Source organism: Pleurodeles waltl, chromosome 6, assembly GCF_031143425.1.
Source record: "Pleurodeles waltl isolate 20211129_DDA chromosome 6, aPleWal1.hap1.20221129, whole genome shotgun sequence".
In the NCBI taxonomy this organism is placed as follows: Eukaryota; Metazoa; Chordata; class Amphibia; order Caudata; family Salamandridae; genus Pleurodeles; species Pleurodeles waltl.
In genome coordinates, this window is record NC_090445.1 from 367,062,729 (window position 1) to 367,084,850 (window position 22,122).

Genomic DNA, 22,122 nt, shown 5'->3' on the forward strand with positions numbered 1-22,122 from the left:
CGGTGACCAACAATCGGCACCGAAAAAGGCCCATTCAGTGTCGAGATCGTCCGACTCCGGTCGAGACACCGGCACGCAGCCTCCTCGGGACCGAGAGAGTGCTAAAGAGAAGCATCGACACCGAGAGTTCGGTGTCGACACGGATCGACGCCGAGACAGTGGCGCCGAAGATCATAGAGGCCAAGATTTCTCGGCACAAAAGAAGAGGAAGGTTACCTCGGAGCCGTAAAAACAAACAACAGGGTTTTCGGAGCCGAAAAAAGCACCAACAGACCCAGTTTCAGGCTCCTATACTGAAGAACTTTCTATGTCTTCACAAATGAAAAGACACAGATTCGAACAGGAACTGCAATCCACTGAAGTGGATCACACGCAGAAGCGTATCTTTATTCAGCAGGGGACAGGGAAGATCAGTACCCTTCCACCTGTCAAAAGAAAGAGAACACTTCAGTTTGTAGCACGAGAGGCTCCTCAGCAACCTCAGCAACAAACAGCAAAGACGGTAACACCTCCTCCCTCGCCTCCACCTGTAACTCCGGCTTCACCAACTTACACCCCATCACATTCGCCAGCTCACACCGCCATGAGCCACGACGACCAAGATCAAGACGCGTGGGACTTGTACGATGCACCAGTGTCTGATAACAGCCCAGACACATACCCAACTAGGCCATCACCACCTGAGAACAGCACAGCCTATTCACAAGTGGTGGCTAGAGCAGCTCAGTTCCATAATGTGGAACTACACTCTGAACAAGTAGAGGATGACTTTTTATTTAACACCCTCTCCTCCACCCACAGCTCCTACCAAAGCCTGCCTATGCTCCCAGGCATGCTTCGCCATGCAAAGGAGATCTTCAAAGAGCCAGTCAAAAGCAGGGCAGTAACGCCTAGAGTGGACAAAAAATATAAGGCGCCTCCTACGGACCCTGTATTCATCACCTCTCAGCTGCCACCAGATTCTGTGGTGGTAGGGGCTGCCAGAAAACGGGCAAATTCACACACTTCTGGGGATGCACCTCCCCCAGATAAAGAAAGCAGAAAGTTTGATGCAGCCGGGAAGAGGGTCGCTGTCCAGGCAGCAAACCAGTGGCGCATCGCAAACTCACAAGCGCTGCTAGCGCGATACGACAGAGCCCACTGGGATGAGATGCAGCATCTCATTGAACATCTCCCAAAAGATCTACAAAAAAGAGCAAAACAGGTTGTTGAAGAAGGTCAAAACATTTCCAACAATCAAATACGCTCCTCTATGGATGCAGCAGACACAGCCGCAAGGACCATTAATACGTCGGTTACCATCCGTAGGCACGCATGGCTCAGAACGTCTGGATTCAAGCCAGAAATTCAGCAGGCAGTACTTAACATGCCAGTAAACGAAAAAATGCTGTTCGGTCCGGAGGTCGACACAGCCATAGAAAAGCTCAAATAGGACACTGACACTGCCAAGGCCATGGGCGCACTCTACTCCCCGCAGAGCAGAGGATCTTATACCACCTTCCGCAAAACACCTTTTAGAGGAGGGTTTCGGGGTCAGGCCACACAAGCCAGTACCTCACAGTCCGCACCGTCCACCTACCAGGGACAGTACAGGGGAGGCTTTCGGGGCCAGTATAGAGGAGGGCAATTCCCTAGGAATAGAGGAAGATTTCAAAGCCCCAAAACCACTACCAACAAGCAGTGACTCACACGTCACTCACCCCCCCCACACAACACCAGTGGGGGGAAGGATAGGTCAATATTACGAAGCATGGGAGGAAATAACTACAGACACATGGGTCCTAGCAATTATCCAACATGGTTATTGCATAGAATTCCTGCAATTCCCTCCAGACATACCACCAAAATCACAAAATTTATCAAAACACCATTCACAGCTTCTAGAGATAGAAGTTCAAGCACTACTGCAAAAAAATGCAATAGAATTAGTACCAAGCACACAAATAAACACAGGAGTTTATTCACTGTACTTCTTGATGCCAAAAAAGGACAAAACACTGAGACCAATTCTGGACCTCAGAGTAGTAAACACATTCATCAAATCAGACCACTTTCACATGGTCACACTACAAGAAGTGTTACCATTGCTCAAAAAACACAACTACATGACAACCCTAGACCTCAAAGACGCATATTTCCATATACCAATACATCAATCACACAGAAAATATCTAAGGTTTGTATTCAAAGGAATACATTACCAATTCAAAGTATTGCCTTTCGGTTTAACAACCGCTCCAAGGGTATTCACAAAATGCCTAGCAGTAGTCGCTGCACACATCAGAAGGCAGCAAATACATGTATTCCCGTATCTAGACGACTGGCTAATCAAAACCAGTTCGCTCACACAATGCTCAAACCACACAAATAAAGTCATACAAACCCTCTACAAACTAGGGTTCACCGTCAATTTTGCAAAATCAAACATTCAGCCAAGCAAAGTACAGCAATATCTAGGAGCCATAATAGACACGACAAAAGGAGTAGCAACGCCAACTCCACAAAGAATTCACAATTTCAACAGAGTCATTCAACACATGTCTCCAAATCAAACAATACAAGCAAGAACAATACTACAGCTCCTAGGCATGATGTCCTCATGCATAGCCATTGTCCCAAACGCAAGACTGCACATGAGGCCCTTACAACAATGCCTAGCCTCACAGTGGTCTCAAGCACAGGGTCACCTTCTAGATCTGGTGTTAATAGACCGCGAAACTTACCTCTCGCTTCTATGGTGGAACAGTATAAATTTAAACAAAGGGCGGCCTTTCCAAGACCCAGTGCCACAGTACGTAATAACAGATGCTTCCATGACAGGATGGGGAGCACATCTCAATCAACACACCATAAGAGGACAATGGAACATACATCAAACAAAACTGCATATAAATCATCTAGAATTATTAGCAGTTTTTCAAGCACTAAAAGCTTTCCAACCAATCATAACCCACAAATACATCCTTGTCAAAACAGACAACATGACAACGATGTATTATCTAAACAAACAAGGAGGAACACATTCAACGCAGTTAAGCTTATTAGCTCAAAACATATGGAAGTGGGCAATCCACCATCAAATTCGCCTCATAGCACAGTTTATTCCAGGGATCCAGAATCAACTGGCAGACAATCTCTCTCGAGATCACCAACAAGTCCACGAATGGGAAATCCACCCACAAATTCTGAACACCTACTTCACACTCTGGGGAACACCTCAGATAGACTTATTTGCAACAAAAGAGAACGCAAAATGCCAAAACTTCGCGTCCAGATACCCACACAAGCAATCCCAAGGCAATGCCCTATGGATGAACTGGTCAGGAATATTTGCTTACGCTTTTCCTCCTCTCCCTCTCCTCCCTTATCTAGTGAACAAATTGAGTCAAAACAAACTCACTCATTTTAATAGCACCAACGTGGGCAAGACAACCCTGGTACACAACACTGCTAGATCTTTCTGTAGTACCCCACATCAAACTGCCGAACAAACCAGATCTGTTAACGCAACACAACCAACAGATCAGACACCCAGATCCAGCATCGCTGAATCTAGCAATCTGGCTCCTGAAATCCTAGAATTCGGACACTTACAACTTAGCCAAGAGTGTATGGAGGTCATAAAGCAGGCCAGAAGGCCATCCACTAGCCACTGCTACGCAAGTAAGTGGAAAAGATTTGTTTGTTACTGCCATCATAATCAGATACAACCACTAGACGCAACTCCAAAACGTATAATAAATTACTTGCTCCATTTACAAAAAGCAAGGCTAGCCTTCTCTTCTATTAAAATACACCTTGCAGCAATATCTGCATACCTGCAGACTACCTATTCAACTTCCTTGTATAAGATACCAGTCATCAAAGCATTCATAGAAGGTCTTAAAAGAATTATACCACCAAGAACACCACCTGTTCCTTCATGGAACCTAAACGTGGTCCTAACAAGACTCATGGGCCCACCTTTCGAACCCATGCACTCTTGCGGAATACAATTCCTAACCTGGAAAGTTGCCTTTCTCATCGCCATTACATCTCTGAGAAGAGTAAGTGAAATTCAAGCGTTCACAACACAGGAACCTTTTATACAAATACATAAAAATAAGGTTGTCCTACGACCTAATCCAAAATTTTTACCAAAAGTTATTTCACCGTTCCATCTAAATCAAACGGTAGAACTACCTGTTTTTTTCCCACAGCCAGATTCTGTGGCTGAAAGAGCACTACATACATTAGATGTCAAAAGAGCATTAATGTACTACATTGACAGAACAAAGAACATCAGAAAGACTAAACAGCTATTTATTGCATTCCAAAAACCTCATGCAGGTAACCCAATATCAAAACAAGGTATAGCCAGATGGATTGTTAAATGCATCCAAATCTGCTACCTTAAAGCAAAAAGACAACTGCCCATTACTCCCAGGGCACATTCAACCAGGAAAAAAGGTGCTTCAATGGCCTTTTTAGGAAACATCCCAATGCATGAAATATGTAAGGCAGCCACATGGTCTACGCCTCACACATTCACCAAACACTACTGTATAGATGTGCTATCCGCACAACAAGCCGCAGTAGGTCAAGCTGTATTAAGAACTCTATTTCAGACAACTTCTACTCCTACAGGCTAATCCACCGCTTATGGGGAAATAACTGCTTACTAGTCTATGCAGACCATGTGTATCTACAGCGACAGATGCCATCGAACTGAAAATGTCACTTACCCAGTGTACATCTGTTCGTGGCATCAGTCGCTGAGATTCACATGGGCCCACCCACCTCCCCGGAAGCCTGTAGCAGTTCAGAAGTTACCTTCAATTTTGTACATTTGTATATATATTATTTAAACCTTTAATAGGTACATACTTAGACATTTCATTGCGCGGGCACTATTACTATAGTACAACTCCTACCTCACCCTCTGCGGGGAAAACAATCGAAGATGGAGTCGACGCCCATGCGCAGTGAGCACAGAAGGAGGAGCCACACGGTCGAGTGACTCGAAAACACTTCTTCGAAGAAAAACAACTTGTAACACTCCGACCCAACACCAGATGGCGAGCTAATGCAGCCCATGTGAATCTCAGCGACTGATGCCACGAACAGATGTACACTGGGTAAGTGACATTTTCATTTTCTATAACAAAACCTATTGGCTGGATTTGTTTCTGAGTGTGTGTACCTCATTTATTGTCTATGTGTATGTACAACAAATGCTTAACACTACTCCTTGGATAAGCCTACTGCTCGACCACACTACCACAAAATAGAGCATTAGTATTATCTATTTTTACCACTATTTTACCTCTAAGGGGAACCCTTGGACTCTGTGCATGCTATTCCTTACTTTGAAATAGCACATACAGAGCCAACTTCCTACATTGGTGGATCAGCGGTGGGGTACAAGACTTTGCATTTGCTGGACTACTCAGCCAATACCTGATCACACGACAAATTCCAAAATTGTCATTAGAAATTGATTTTTGCAATTTGAAAAGTTTTCTAAATTCTTAAAAGACCTGCTAGGACCTTGTGTTAGATCCTGTTTAGCATTTAGTTTAGAGTTTAAAAGTTTGGTAAAAGTTTGAATTAGAACCTAGAACTAGTTTTAGATTCTTAAAAAGTATTCCAACTTTTAGAAGCATAATGTCTAGTGCAGAGATGAATGTGGTGGAACTCGACACCACACCTTACCTCCATCTTAAGATGAGGGAGCTAAGGTCACTCTGTAAAATAAAGAAAATAGTAATGGGCCCCAGACCTTCCAAACTACAGCTCCAGGAGCTTTTGGCAGAGTTTGAAAAGGCCAACCCCTCTGAGGGTGGCAACTCAGAGGATGAAGATAGTGACTTGGAGGGAAATTCCCCCCCTCCAGTCCTACTTAGGGAGAGCAGGGCTACTCAAGCCCTGACTCCACAAATAATAGTCAGAGATGCTGGTTCCCTCACAGGAGGGACCAACAACTCTGAAATCACTGAGGATAACCCCAGTGAAGAGGACATCCAGTTAGCCAGGATGGCCAAAAGATTGGCTTTGGAAAGACAGATCCTAGCCATAGAGAGGGAAAGACAAGAGATGGGCCTAGGACCCATCAATGGTGGCAGCAACATAAATAGGGTCAGAGATTCTCCTGACATGTTGAAAATCCCCAAAGGGATTGTAACTAAATATGAAGATGATGATGACATCACCAAATGGTTCACAGCTTTTGAGAGGGCTTGTGTAACCAGAAAAGTGAACAGATCTCACTGGGGTGCTCTCCTTTGGGAAATGTTCACAGGAAAGTGTAGGGATAGACTCCTCACACTCTCTGGAAAAGATGCAGAATCTTATGACCTCATGAAGGGTACCCTGATTGAGGGCTTTGGATTCTCCACTGAGGAGTATAGGATTAGATTCAGGGGGGCTCAAAAATCCTCGAGCCAGACCTGGGTTGACTTTGTAGACTACTCAGTGAAAACACTAGATGGTTGGATTCAAGGCAGTGGTGTAAGTAATTATGATGGGCTGTACAATTTATTTGTGAAAGAACACCTGTTAAGTAATTGTTTCAATGATAAACTGCATCAGCATCTGGTAGACCTAGGACCAATTTCTCCCCAAGAATTGGGAAAGAAGGCGGACCATTGGGTCAAGACTAGGGTGTCCAAAACTTCCACAGGGGGTGACCAAAAGAAAAGGGTCACAAAACCTCCCCAGGGGAAAGGTGGTGAGACAGCCAAAAATAAAAATAGTCAAGAGTCTTCTACAGGCCCCCAAAAACCTGCACAGGAGGGTGGGCCCAGAGCCTCTTCACAAAACAATCCTGGGTACAAGGGTAAAAACTTTGATCCCAAAAAGGCCTGGTGTCGAAACTGTAGTCAGTCTGGACACCAAACTGGAGACAAGGCCTGTCCCAAGACAAGTTCCACTCCAAACTCCAATCCAGGTAACACTGGAATGGCTAGTCTCCAAGTGGGATCAACAGTGTGCCCAGAGCAAATCAGGGTCCACACTGAAGCTACTATAGTCTCTGAGGGTGGGGTGGATTTAGCCACACTAGCTGCCTGGCCTCCTAACATGCAAAAATACAGGCAGCAGCTCTTTATTAATGGGACAAGTGTAGAGGGCCTGAGGGATACAGGTGCCAGTGTCACCATGGTGACAGAGAAACTGGTTTCCCCTGGCCAATACCTGACTGGTAAAACTTATACAGTCACCAATGCTGACAATCAAACTAAAGCACATCCCATGGCAATGGTAACTTTAGAATGGGGAGGGGTCAATGGCCTGAAACAGGTGGTGGTCTCCTCAAACATCCCAGTAGACTGTCTGCTTGGAAATGACCTGGAGTCCTCAGCATGGGCTGAGGTAGAACTAAAAACCCATGCAGCCATGCTGGGTATCCCTGAACTGGTGTGTGTAAAAACAAGAGCACAGTGCAAGGCACGGGGTGAAAAAGTAGAGCTGGAGTCTGGAAAAATGGCCCAGCCTACCAAGAGAAAAGGAAAGTCAGTTGGGAAACCAACTGCAACACAAGTCAGAAAAAGAGAACCTCTCTTCTCAGGAAGAAGTTCTGCCCTCTGAGGGAACTGAGCCTTTGGAGCTTGAACCTTATCAGGTTGAGCTCTTAGGCCCAGGGGGACCCTCAAGGGAAGAGCTGTGTAAGGGACAAGAAACCTGTCCCTCTCTTGAAGGCCTTAGGCAGCAAGCTGCTGAAGAGTCCAAGGGCAAGAAAAATGGAACACATAGGGTCTATTGGGAAGATGGACTCCTGTACACTGAGGCCAGAGACCCCAAACCTGGTGCCACTAGGAGAGTGGTAGTGCCTCAGTCGTTCAGAGAGTTTATTCTGACCTTAGCCCATGATATTCCCCTTGCTGGGCATTTGGGACAAACCAAGACGTGGGAGAGGTTAGTCAACCACTTCTACTGGCCCAATATGTCCCAGAAGGTTAAGGAGTTTTGCCTCTCCTGCCCCACCTGTCAATCCAGTGGTAAGACAGGTGGGCACCCAAAGGCCCCCCTCATTCCACTTCCAGTGGTTTGGGGTCCCCTTTGAAAGAGTGGGTGTGGACATAGTTGGTCCACTGGAACCTCCCACAGCCTCAGGAAATATGTACATCCTAGTAGTAGTGGATCATGCTACTAGGTATCCTGAAGCTATTCCCCTTAGGTCGACTACTGCCCCTGCAGTAGCCAAGGCCCTCATTGGTATCTTTACCAGAGTGGGTTTCCCTAAGGAGGTGGTGTCTGACAGAGGTACCAACTTCATGTCAGCATACCTAAAACACATGTGGAATGAGTGTGGAGTGACTTACAAATTCACTACACCATACCATCCACAAACTAATGGCTTAGGTGAGAGATTCAACAAGACATTAAAAGGCATGATCATGGGGCTCCCAGAAAAACTCAAAAGGAGATGGGATGTCCTCTTGCCATGTCTGCTTTTTGCTTACAGAGAGGTGCCACAGAAGGGAGTAGGATTCTCACCCTTTGAACTTCTGTTTGGCCACCCTGTAAGGGGACCACTTGCTCTTGTTAAAAAAGGCTGGGAGAGACCTCTTCATGAGCCTAAACAAGACATAGTGGACTATGTACTTGGCCTTCGCTCTAGAATGGCAGAGTACATGGAAAAGGCAACCAAAAACCTTGAGGCCAGCCAACAGCTCCAGAAGTTTTGGTATGACCAAAAGGCTGCACTGGTTGAGTTCCAACCAGGGCAGAAAGTCTGGGTTCTGGAGCCTGTGGCTCCCAGGGCACTCCAGGACAAATGGAGTGGCCCTTACCCAGTGCTAGAAAGGAAGAGTCAGGTCACCTACCTGGTGGACCTGGGCACTAGCAGGAGCCCCAAGAGGGTGATCCATGTGAACCGCCTTAAGCTCTTCCATGACAGGGCTGATGTGAATCTGTTGATGGTAACAGATGAGGATCAGGAGGCAGAGAGTGAACCTCTCCCTGATCTTCTGTCATCAGACCCAAAAGATGGCTCAGTAGATGGAGTGATCTACTCAGACACCCTCTCTGGCCAACAGCAAGCTGATTGTAGGAGAGTCCTACCACAGTTTCCTGAACTCTTCTCCTTAACCCCTGGTCAGACACACCTGTGTACCCATGATGTGGACACAGGAGACAGCATGCCTGTCAAAAACAAAATCTTTAGACAGTCTGACCATGTTAAGGAAAGCATCAAGGTGGAAGTCCACAAGATGCTAGAATTGGGAGTAATTGAGCGCTCTGACAGCCCCTGGGCTAGCCCAGTGGTCTTAGTCCCCAAACCTCACACCAAAGATGGAAAGAAAGAGATGAGGTTTTGTGTGGATTACAGAGGGGTCAATTCTGTCACCAAGACAGATGCTCATCCAATTCCTAGAGCTGATGAGCTCATAGATAAATTAGGTGCTGCCAAATTCTTAAGTACCTTTGACTTGACAGCAGGGTACTGGCCAATAAAAATGGCACCTGGAGCAAAAGAGAAAACGGCATTCTCCACACCTGATGGGCATTATCAGTTTACTGTTATGCCCTTTGGTTTAAAGAATGCCCCTGCCACCTTCCAAAGGTTGGTGAATCAAGTCCTTGCTGGCTTGGAGTCCTTTAGCGCAGCTTATCTTGATGATATTGCTGTCTTTAGCTCCACCTGGCAGGATCACCTGGTCTACCTGAAGAAGGTTTTGAAGGCCCTGCAATCTGCAGGCCTCTCTATCAAGGCATCCAAATGCCAGATAGGGCAGGGAACTGTGGTTTACTTGGGCCACCTTGTAGGTGGAGGCCAAGTTCAGCCACTCCAACCCAAGATCCAGACTATTCTGGACTGGGTAGCTCCAAAAACCCAGACTCAAGTCAGGGCATTCCTTGGCTTGACTGGGTATTACAGGAGGTTTGTGAAGGGATATGGATCCATTGTGACAGCCCTCACTGAACTCACCTCCAAGAAAATGCCCAAGAAAGTGAACTGGACTGTGGAATGCCAACAGGCCTTTGACACCCTGAAACAAGCAATGTGCTCAGCACCAGTTCTAAAAGCTCCAGATTATTCTAAGCAGTTCATTGTGCAGACAGATGCCTCTGAACATGGGATAGGGGCAGTTTTGTCCCAAACAAATGATGATGGCCTTGACCAGCCTGTTGCTTTCATTAGCAGGAGGTTACTCCCCAGGGAGCAGCGTTGGAGTGCCATTGAGAGGGAGGCCTTTGCTGTGGTTTGGTCCCTGAAGAAGCTGAGACCATACCTCTTTGGGACTCACTTCCTAGTTCAAACTGACCACAGACCTCTCAAATGGCTGATGCAAATGAAAGGTGAAAATCCTAAACTGTTGAGGTGGTCCATCTCCCTACAGGGAATGGACTTTATAGTGGAACACAGACCTGGGACTGCCAATGCCAATGCAGATGGCCTTTCCAGGTTCTTCCACTTAGAAAATGAAGACTCTCTTGGGAAAGGTTAGTCTCATCCTCTTTCGTTTGGGGGGGGGTTGTGTAAGGAAATGCCTCCTTGGCATGGTTGCCCCCTGACTTTTTGCCTTTGCTGATGCTATGTTTACAATTGAAAGTGTGCTGAGGCCTGCTAACCAGGCCCCAGCACCAGTGTTCTTTCCCTAACCTGTACTTTTGTATCCACAATTGGCAGACCCTGGCATCCAGATAAGTCCCTTGTAACTGGTACTTCTAGTACCAAGGGCCCTGATGCCAAGGAAGGTCTCTAAGGGCTGCAGCATGTCTTATGCCACCCTGGAGACCTCTCACTCAGCACAGACACACTGCTTGCCAGCTTGTGTGTGCTAGTGAGGACAAAACGAGTAAGTCGACATGGCACTCCCCTCAGGGTGCCATGCCAGCCTCTCACTGCCTATGCAGTATAGGTAAGACACCCCTCTAGCAGGCCTTACAGCCCTAAGGCAGGGTGCACTATACCATAGGTGAGGGTACCAGTGCATGAGCATGGTACCCCTACAGTGTCTAAACAAAACCTTAGACATTGTAAGTGCAGGGTAGCCATAAGAGTATATGGTCTGGGAGTTTGTCAAACACGAACTCCACAGCACCATAATGGCTACACTGAAAACTGGGAAGTTTGGTATCAAACTTCTCAGCACAATAAATGCACACTGATGCCAGTGTACATTTTATTGCAAAATACACCCCAGAGGGCACCTTAGAGGTGCCCCCTGAAACTTAACCGACTATCTGTGTAGGCTGACTAGTTGCAGCAGCCTGCCACACTAGAGACATGTTGCTGGCCCCATGGGGAGAGTGCCTTTGTCACTCTGAGGCCAGTAACAAAGCCTGCACTGGGTGGAGATGCTAACACCTCCCCCAGGCAGGAGCTGTAACACCTGGCGGTGAGCCTCAAAGGCTCACCCCTTTGTCACAGCACCGCAGGACACTCCAGCTAGTGGAGTTGCCCGCCCCCTCCGGCCCCGGCCCCCACTTTTGGCGGCAAGGCCGGAGAAAATAATGAGAATAACAAGGAGGAGTCACTGGCCAGTCAGGACAGCCCCTAAGGTGTCCTGAGCTGAGGTGACTCTAACTGTTAGAAATCCTCCATCTTGCAGATGGAGGATTCCCCCAATAGGGTTAGGATTGTGACCCCCTCCCCTTGGGAGAAGGCACAAAGAGGGTGTACCCACCCTCCGGGCTAGTAGCCATTGGCTACTAACCCCCCAGACCTAAACACGCCCTTAAATTTAGTATTTAAGGGCTACCCTGAACCCTAGAAAATTAGATTCCTGCGACAACAAGAAGGACTGCCCAGCTGAAAACCCCTGCAGAGGAAGACCAGAAGACAACAACTGCCTTGGCTCCAGAAACTCACCGGCCTGTCTCCTGCCTTCCAAAGAACTCTGCTCCAGCGACGCCTTCCAAAGGGACCAGCGACCTCTGAATCCTCTGAGGACTGCCCTGCTTCGACGACGACCAGAAACTCCCGAGGACAGCGGACCTGCTCCAAAAAGACTGCAACTTTGTTTCAAGGAGCAGCTTTAAAGACCCCTGCAACTCCCCGCAAGAAGCGTGAGACTTGCAACACTGCACCCGGCGACCCCGACTCGGCTGGTGGAGAACCAACACCTCAGGGAGGACCCCCGGACTACTCTCCGACTGTGAGTACCAAAACCTGTCCACCCTGAGCCCCCACAGCACCGCCTGCAGAGGGAATCCCGAGGCTTCCCCTGACCGCGACTCTCTGAAACCTAAGTCCCGACGCCTGGAAAAGACCCTGCACCCGCAGCCCCCAGGACCTGAAGGACCGGACTTTCACTGCAGAAGTGGCCCCCAGGAGTCCCTCTCCCTTGCCCAAGTGGAGGTTTCCCCGAGGAAGCCCCCCCTTGCCTGCCTGCAGCGCTGAAGAGATCCCTTGATCTCTCATTGACTTACATTGCGAACCCGACGCTTGTTCTAACACTGCACCCGGCCGCCCCCGCGCCGCTGAGGGTGAAATTTCTGTGTGGGCTTGTGTCCCCCCCCGGTGCCCTACAAAACCCCCCTGGTCTGCCCTCCGAAGACGCGGGTACTTACCTGCTGGCAGACTGGAACAGGGGCACCCCCTTCTCTCCATTGAAGCCTATGCGTTTTGGGCACCACTTTGAACTCTGCTCCTGACCGGCCCTGAGCTGCTGGTGTGGTGACTTTGGGGTTGCTCTGAACCCCCAACGGTGGGCTACCTTGGACCAAGAACTGAACCCTGTAAGTGTCTTACTTACCTGGTAAAACTAACAAAAACTTACCTCCTCCAGGAACTGTGAAAATTGCACTAAGTGTCCACTTTTGAAATAGCTATTTGTGAATAACTTGAAAGGTATACATGCAATTGAAATGATTCAAAGGTCCTAATGTACTTACCTGCAATACCTTTCAAACAAGATATTACATGTTAAATTTGAACCTGTGGTTCTTAAAATAAACTAAGAAAAGATATTTTTCTATAACAAAACCTATTGGCTGGATTTGTCTCGGAGTGTGTGTACCTCATTTATTGTCTATGTGTATGTACAACAAATGCTTAACACTACTCCTTGGATAAGCCTACTGCTCGACCACACTACCACAAAATAGAGCATTAGTATTATCTCTTTTTACCACTATTTTACCTCTAAGGGGAACCCTTGGACTCTGTGCATGCTATTCCTTACTTTGAAATAGCACATACAGAGCCAACTTCCTACACCTGCTCCCTGTTCTGAATTTCTATTGGATTCTCTGCTTTCTAGCTTCACTTCTAACTTCAGTCATGGTGCCATTGGTGGCTCATTTAACTGTCTAAAACGCAGAGTGATAGTGATCGATATGAAGCTCCGTGCCCTTCATAGGATTTTATTTAACAATTGTATGTTATAACTCATGGAATGTGATTCCTGAAAAAAGTTGGTACTTACAGTAATGAGATTGCCAAGGTTTAACAGTTATAGAATTAGAAAAGAGAAATGTTTTCTAGTAGATCACGGTTGGCACATATGTTTGCAAGGCTGAAAACCTTTAAATTCCTAGGCATAACACCTTAATGGAAGATTGCCTCACATGTAGTTGGTGATTAGTTGAGCCTGTTTGTTTATTTTTTATTTACTACAAATGTTCTGCCGTGTTGCATTCTTGGCTCCAACAACGGATTCCAAGTCCAATATTTGTGGAGTGATTGACAAAGTATTGGCCAAATAATTACTTTGCTAAAGGTTGAGAAACAAAAGTATGTATTGTGACAGTCTTTGTGAGTTGAGTTTTTAAAAAATTTACTAGGTGTTAAAATGGTTTGTTAACCTAAGTCAATACTGTAGGAAGTTGGCTCTGTATGTGCTATTTCAAAGTAAGGAATAGCATGCACAGAGTCCAAGGGTTCCCCTTAGAGGTAAAATAGTGGTAAAAATAGATAATACTAATGCTCTATTTTGTGGTAGTGTGGTCGAGCAGTAGGCTTATCCAAGGAGTAGTGTTAAGCATTTGTTGTACATACACATAGACAATAAATGAGGTACACACACTCAAAGACAAATCCAGCCAATAGGTTTTTATATAGAAAAATATCTTTTCTTGGTTTATTTTAAGAACCACAGGTTCAAATTCTACATGTAATATCTCATTCGAAAGGTATTGCAGGTAAGTACTTTAGGAACTTCAAATCATCAAAATTGCATGTATACTTTTCAAGTTATTCACAAATAGCTGTTTTAAAAGTGGACACTTAGTGCAATTTTCACAGTTCCTAGGGGAGGTAAGTATTTGTTAGGTTAACCAGGTAAGTAAGACACTTACAGGGCTTAGTTCTTGGTCCAAGGTAGCCCACCGTTGGGGGTTCAGAGCAACCCCAAAGTCACCACACCAGCAGCTCAGGGCCGGTCAGGTGCAGAGTTCAAAGTGGTGCCCAAAACGCATAGGCTAGAATGGAGAGAAGGGGGTGCCCCGGTTCCGGTCTGCTTGCAGGTAAGTACCCGCGTCTTCGGAGGGCAGACCAGGGGGGTTTTGTAGGGCACCGGGGGGGGCACAAGCCCACACAGAAATTTCACCCTCAGCGGCGCGGGGGCGGCCGGGTGCAGTGTAGAAACAAGCGTCGGGTTCGCAATGTTAGTCTATGAGAGATCTCGGGATCTCTTCAGCGCTGCAGGCAGGCAAGGGGGGGATTCCTCGGGGAAACCTCCACTTGGACAAGGGAGAGGGACTCCTGGGGGTCACTTCTCCAGTGAAAGTCCAGTCCTTCAGGTCCTGGGGGCTGCGGGTGCAGGGTCTCTCCCAGGCGTCGGGACTTTAGGTTCAAAGAGTCGCGGTCAGGGGAAGCCTCGGGATTCCCTCTGCAGGCGGCGCTGTGGGGGCTCAGGGGGGACAGGTTTTGGTACTCACAGTATCAGAGTAGTCCTGGGGTCCCTCCTGAGGTATCGGATCTCCACCAGCCGAGTCGGGGTCGCCGGGTGCAGTGTTGCAAGTCTCACGCTTCTTGCGGGGAGCTTGCAGGGTTCTTTAAAGCTGCTGGAAACAAAGTTGCAGCTTTTCTTGGAGCAGGTCCGCTGTCCTCGGGAGTTTCTTGTCTTTTCGAAGCAGGGGCAGTCCTCAGAGGATGTCGAGGTCGCTGGTCCCTTTGGAAGGCGTCGCTGGAGCAGGATCTTTGGAAGGCAGGAGACAGGCCGGTGAGTTTCTGGAGCCAAGGCAGTTGTCGTCTTCTGGTCTTCCGCTGCAGGGGTTTTCAGCTGGGCAGTCCTTCTTCTTGTAGTTGCAGGAATCTAATTTTCTAGGGTTCAGGGTAGCCCTTAAATACTAAATTTAAGGGCGTGTTTAGGTCTGGGGGGTTAGTAGCCAATGGCTACTAGCCCTGAGGGTGGGTACACCCTCTTTGTGCCTCCTCCCAAGGGGAGGGGGTCACAATCCTAACCCTATTGGGGGAATCCTCCATCTGCAAGATGGAGGATTTCTAAAAGTTAGAGTCACTTCAGCTCAGGACACCTTAGGGGCTGTCCTGACTGGCCAGTGACTCCTCCTTGTTTTTCTCATTATTTTCTCCGGCCTTGACGCCAAAAGTGGGGCCTGGCCGGAGGGGGCGGGCAACTCCACTAGCTGGAGTGTCCTGCTGGGTTGGCACAAAGGAGGTGAGCCTTTGAGGCTCACCGCCAGGTGTGACAATTCCTGCCTGGGGGAGGTGTTAGCATCTCCACCCAGTGCAGGCTTTGTTACTGGCCTCAGAGTGACAAAGGCACTCTCCCCATCGGGCCAGCAACATGTCTCTAGTGTGGCAGGCTGCTGGAACTAGTCAGCCTACACAGACAGTCGGTTAAGTTTCAGGGGGCACCTCTAAGGTGCCCTCTGGGGTGTATTTTGCAATAAAATGTACACTGGCATCAGTGTGCATTTATTGTGCTGAGAAGTTTGATACCAAACTTCCCAGTTTTCAGTGTAGCCATTATGGTGCTGTGGAGTTAGTGTTTGACAAACTCCCAGACCATATACTCTTATGGCTACCCTGCACTTACAATGTCTAAGGTTTTGTTTAGACACTGTAGGGGTACCATGCTCATGCACTGGTACCCTCACCTATGGTATAGTGCACCCTGCCTTAGGGCTGTAAGGCCTGCTAGAGGGGTGACTGACCTATACTTGCATAGGCAGTGAGAGGCTGGCATGGCACCCTGAGGGGAGTGCCATGTCGATTTACTCGTTTTGTTCTCACTAGCACACACAAGCTGGCAAGCAGTGTGTCTGTGCTGAGTGAGAGGTCTCCAGGGTGGCATAAGACATGCTGCAGCCCTTAGAGACCTTCCTTGGCATCAGGGCCCTTGGTACAAGAAGTACCAGTTACAAGGGACTTATCTGGATGCCAGGGTCTGCCAATTGTGGATACAAAAGTACAGGTTAGGGAAAGAACACTGGTGCTGGGGCCTGTTTAGCAGGCCTCAGCACACTTTCAATTGTAAACATAGCATCAGCAAAGGCAAAAAGTCAGGGGGCAACCATGCCAAGGAGGCATTTCCTTACAGTTCCCATGGGGAGCAGGGTCAAAACTGATTTGCATATTGCTTGGTCCAAACTGGGGTGGCATGGTGAGCAAAAGTACAATGGATTTAACCCAGATCTGTAATTGGGGGTGGGTGAGTGAAAAGTTTCAGCACTCAGTCCACCATCCTTTTGTATTGTATGCACATATTCCATTTATGTCTGGGAGGTGGTCTGCTGCATATTCAGCAAAGGCAGTCTCCTGGGGACTTTAAAGTGGGCCTACTCAGGTGAAGGACTGCTCTTAGATGCCCTCTCACTAATGCCTCTTCAACTGTTTGAATCAGCTCCATTCTGAAATTCACGTGGTTCTTTTGTATAACACTGCGCTTCTGATTCTCCAGGAATGGTTTTCAGCATCAACCTGGGTCTGTCAGATCTGACCAACAAGGAGGGTAAAAAACCAGAGGAGAAGACCTACGCATTATTTCTCGGTGACACTGTGCTTGTAAACGAGGTATGTACAGAATATTTGTCTAAAATAACAAGTTCATTTGGAGAGTAAAATGCTGAATATGAAAACATTTTAGGTAACATGCCATAGACAAAATTCAAATTTTTCTTTTCCCTTAGACTTTTGCACGATATGTCAGTTATTGTTTAACAAGCTTGACCTGGTGTTTTTTAAAGTTTATCTAAAGTGGGCAGAAGGGGCAATAAGGCTAGGAACAAGAAATGCTTACTGGAGAACAGTGCAAATGGGGAGTGGATATGGTAGAGCCTTGTGCAGATGTGTAGGAGGCTATAGAGTGAAGGAAGGCATAGGGTGGCAGAAAAGGGGACACAATTTTTAAACAGAGGCGATGCAAGAAGTTAGTGACCGTTTTTCACTGTGATCGCTGCACCCTGCTAGAACGTTTTAGTCAGTCTTTATTCCAACCCATGCCAAGGTGAGTTGCCAAAAGGACTCTGGAAATCACATTAAAGCATGCACCCCTGTGCCTGTGTTTGAGGAGAGATGAAAAAAACTGCAGGGGAATCCCGTAAACCCAGACCCCAGGGTTACCTACAACAGTGCCTCAACAGGTATTACTTAAGATGACAATTTGATTAAGTAATGCATATAAACAATTAAGAGCTCTTCTAATATCCTCAAGTCTATATTATTCAATTTAAAGGCAATAAGAATTATGGCAGCATCAACATTTCTCAAAGTGAAGTGAATCATACTATAAAGTGTACATAAATAAATGCCCCCCCCCCCCTGGCTTGAGATTTGTATATTTCAAGGGCAGGAGACATTGCAAATTTGGGAGCTCTAGAAGCTAATTTAACAATGCCGCCCGCCCTTTGCTTCAAGCACAGTAAAGATTTCTGGCGATGAGCATGGCAAAGATGCGAGTCTTCCAATTTAATACCCAAATAATCGAAGGTGCCCACTCTTTCCAGGGGGACACCTTCTAGGTACACCGGCCTCTTCATTCTTCACCTATTGTATATATTTTGTTTTTACTGAGTTAATTTCCAACCTTTGGTTCTTACAGAACTCCATAAAACGGGAGAGCAATCTTGAAAGGCCCATTGGAGTTCGTGAGAGTAACAGGGTGTTATCCGCAAACAAAAGGCAAGGGAACTTTTGCCCACCCAAGCTTGGAGCGGCACCATGGGAATCTGAGAGATATGGAATACATGCATTAATGAACAGTGAAAATAAGGTTGGGACAAGAACGCACCCCTGCCTCATACCACGGGCTGTAGGAAAAGCTGAAGACAAATCGCCAGCCGAAACCCCAGCGAACTCTGGCAAAATTATCAGAATAAAGGTCTTTAATAATGTTGATCATGGAGCCCGGTATTCCAGTGGTGCTCAATACTTTTCAATATTAGCTTATGCGGCAAGAAAAGTCCGGTTAGGAGTTTATAACGATAATGGCTCTAACGCGAGCAAACGTAAGACCCGTTCCATTGCAAATGCTTGTTAGAACTTGGCATGGATTTTCGTATTGAGTTGTGTATCATTTGACTGTGTACATGCAGCAAATGTCTAACACTTCTCTCTGAGACTAAAGCTGCTCACCCACACTACGCCCTAGTAGAGCACCTTGGTATTGCTAGAGAAAGCCCCTGTTCATTCATAAGGGAACCCCTGGACTTTTTGAACGGTATACCATATAAAGAGCCAGCTTTCTACATTGGGGGTAGCAGTGGGGATATAGTACTTAACATTTGCTGTACCACTCGGTTAATAAGTGATTCCACTAAGGAATCCAAAATTGTCTTTAGCCAATATTTTTTAGTTTTCCTCCCACCCCCTTTACTTTTTTTTGAACTATTTAAAATTAACTATTAGGGCATTGTGCTAAGTCCCCCAGTCCAAGCTGTTTAGAATTTTAAAATACTTTAGGCCCTTTTAGAAGTAGACTTAATTTTAAGTTTCTAAAAGCGTCCCAACATCTTTAAAACCATGACTGAGGCAGCAGCTCAACCTGGGCCCCTACAAAAATCTTAAACTTCAGGCCCCTTGTCAAGCATGGAAACTTGTCATGAGGTCTAAACCCACAAAAGCACATCTCCAAGAGTTGTTTTCAGAAAATGATAGTTGTGGCAGGGAAAGAAACTAACTCCCAATGAGAATGGGGAAGAGGATGCTGAAGTAGAGGATGATGATTCCTGCTGACAGTAACACCACTGGGAACACTTCTCACAGTACTCCAGATGATGCAGATAGTGAAAATGCTAATCTTCAGAAACTAGCTAAGGGGATAGACCTAGAGGCTAAACCCTTAACTGTAGAAAAGTAAAGAACTGAGATGGACATATGACCCATCTCTGGTGGCACCCTAGCCTGCTCTGTGCGGTTACGCATGAGCATGCTTACAGAAGGTCATGACCAGCAACAGTGGTTGCATCATCGTGCCGTTGTTGTTGTTGTTGTTGTTTTTTTTTTTTTTTTTTTGACAAAAAAATGTTGACCTGCAAATCATTGGCAAAGCCAGTAGGTTGCAAAAGACACTTTGGATTTGCCAGTGCTAGTTTGTTGAGCTGCCATCTCTTCATTGTTTTGCATTTAGATGCAGCTGTTAACTTACTATTCTATTTTTTTTGTTCGTTTAGGAAGGGCCAGCCACAGTTCTCACCACTGTCAAGAAGAAAGTGAAAAACGTTGGCATCTTTTTAAAGGTGAGAGGACACAGGTGAACGGAGGACATGGAGGGTTTCATGCTTTGCTTGGCTGTGTCAACAGAATTTAGATAGCATTCTGAAAATATCTATGGGAACCTTTCCAAGGGACGGAGGTATCCAACAACCACCTCAGACCATGATGTTAATAACTATTAGATGGCTGTTTGGGAAGTCCTTCAGCTTTGGTGGGTCCACTGATTGTGTTGAGCCACTTGGTGAAGTCACTTGTTCCCACTTGCATATCTGTAACCAAAAGGCATTGACAAGACTATCTGTCACGCTACTGTCACTTTTTGGTTTTTGGGACTGGGTGTAGGTACCTGGTTGACGAATGGTGCTTGAGATTGCTAATTGTGGGAATGACCTGTGACGTTTCTTCTCAACTTAGAATGAGGATGACGAGGAGGAGGAAGAGGACAAAAATGAAGCTGAAGAGCTGCTGGGCCGTGGTGCTCGTGGTGGAGCTACACTGCTTACAGAGAGGACAAGGGTAAAGTTACTTATTCAGCACATTTATTCTGAAGTACGTTTTCTTTGCTAAGGATACATGTTTGGTGCCCTGCACTGTTTTATGTACAGTCCCCTCTCACCTCTTTGCGTAGTTCATTATTGTGATGTAGTGTGAAGCTAGCTCCAAGATGCAGCAAGGGACTGTACAGGGTAACTCCCCGCCGCCAAAACACCACCATTTCTCTTTTAAATAGTCTCCCTACCCTGACCTCAACAATATCTATCCTAATTCTTGTGCTGGTTGTGATATTGTCTTGTTTCTCCTCTTTCCACCCCCAATCTTCCCCTGAATAGAATGAAATGACAGCTGAGGAGAAGAGAAGGGCTCACCAGAAGGAGCTTGCTAACCAGTTGAATGAAGAAGCTAAACGCAGGCTCACTGAACAAAAGGGGGAGCAGCAGACACAGAAGTGAGTAGCATGTTGCAGCTGGGCAGATGGTATAGTGCATGGGTGCTGGTAAACTGTGAACAACCACGTGGTTTGGATGAGAGGTTGCCTCCTTCTGTGGTCAAGGCAGTGTTGCGTAGTAGCCTGTAGTAGAGTTTTGGGGGAGATTGTTAAGAATATTAGTTAGGGTTGTTAACTGACAGTTTGGGGCTACTCCAACATGCTAGATGTTCGCATGTGTGGTTCTGTTTGTGCAGGATTTCTTTTTATTCTTGTTCTGAAGTCTGAACTAGCATTTACTAGTGTTCAAGCAGGTTCATGTAATAAGTTATTATCGATTCTGCACTGTGACAATTTGTACAACAGCAAAATACTACACTTATTATTTGCGAATTGAACATCATCTGTTAGAAACCTGTTTGGTTAAATACTTTTGTAGCCCTTTTTAAAAGATAGTCTACAAAACAGTTATGGTAACAAAATAATAATGTGAAAACTACCCCAAATAATTCTTCTAAAGACTGACCAAGGCAAAATTAAAAACTTTTTTTTAAAAATCCATTGTCTATCATACTGCCTTAAGATGTGAATTAGACTGTAGATAATAACTAACCCACCTAGGAGGTTGGCTTTAACCACGCACATCTTACACCCATCACTTTCATTCGTTCCTGGGCCTGCCTTTAACACTCTTGAAATGTTTGGGTAACCCTTCTAGATCATTTCTCTAATTTCTTTTGTTACTCCTCCGTGGCTTTTGTTACTCCTCCGTGGCTGTCTGACTTGAAAGGGGGTATTCTACTGGAATTAGCATGGCAGATTTATTTTAGGATGCTAAATGGCAACATTTTCTTTTTTTTTGCTCCAGGTAGAGGAAGAGGATAAATGAGTGCTTTAGTTAGTTGCAGGGTTGACCAGTTTGTGGCATGAAAAGTCCAATTATGCATTTACAACGGCAGTAGCTCTAACTCCTGCAAATGCGAGAGCTATTGCATTGCACATACTTGTTCTCTTGTGGTTACAACTCTGAGTCCCCCCTGATGGTCTGTTCCTCTGGTATAAGCATTCCTTAAAGTAGCAACACTATGCAGAAGAGTCAAGCTTTTGCCTTTGTACATTTTAAATTTAATGTGTAGGATAGCTAAGTGAGTTAATGCACATGCTGCGGAAATCTGTTTGCTACCTGCAGCTGGCCACAAGTTTGAAACCGGGAAAACAAGGTGCAACATTCGGTTGGTAATAATACAGTGATACAATACGTTACATTTACAATGCGCTTGGCTGTCTCCAAAGAGGCGTCCTGGCGCTAGCGACCTCCAAAGCAGAGCAGGCGATGCGTTCTGTAATTTGACAGCCAATCCTTGCCCTGTTAACCCTTGGCACAAAAATAAGGTTTTGACCACTATACCGAAGCGTTTTGTTTGCTGATTTTTTTTTTTTCCTCAGATATCCATGTCCTTTCTGTTCACAAGCTCTGTAAGCAAAGGTGAGGACTTTAAATTTAATATGGCTACCAATAAAAAGTTTATTCTCGACTCGCACACAAAGTGCTTCAGAACAGGTTTGGGGCAGTCCTGCTTTCAAATGTCCTTTTCAGACACAGCTTTTGTGTGGTGATGCCCATCACAGCAGAATTGTTTCCAGCCTGAAG

The 22,122-nt window shown here is 46.2% G+C and overlaps 1 protein-coding gene across 1 annotated transcript in view; it reads left to right on the plus strand.

Annotated features, from left to right (window-relative positions):
- SUPT16H (SPT16 homolog, facilitates chromatin remodeling subunit) overlaps positions 1-22,122 on the plus strand; it is a 263,510-nt gene that overhangs the window by 105,174 nt on the left and 136,214 nt on the right. The window contains exons 10-13 of the mRNA XM_069238275.1: positions 16,794-16,906; positions 19,504-19,569; positions 19,961-20,062; positions 20,377-20,492. Of these exons, the coding sequence (XP_069094376.1) occupies positions 16,794-16,906; positions 19,504-19,569; positions 19,961-20,062; positions 20,377-20,492 (397 nt within the window). The remainder of the gene's footprint in view (positions 1-16,793; positions 16,907-19,503; positions 19,570-19,960; positions 20,063-20,376; positions 20,493-22,122) is intronic.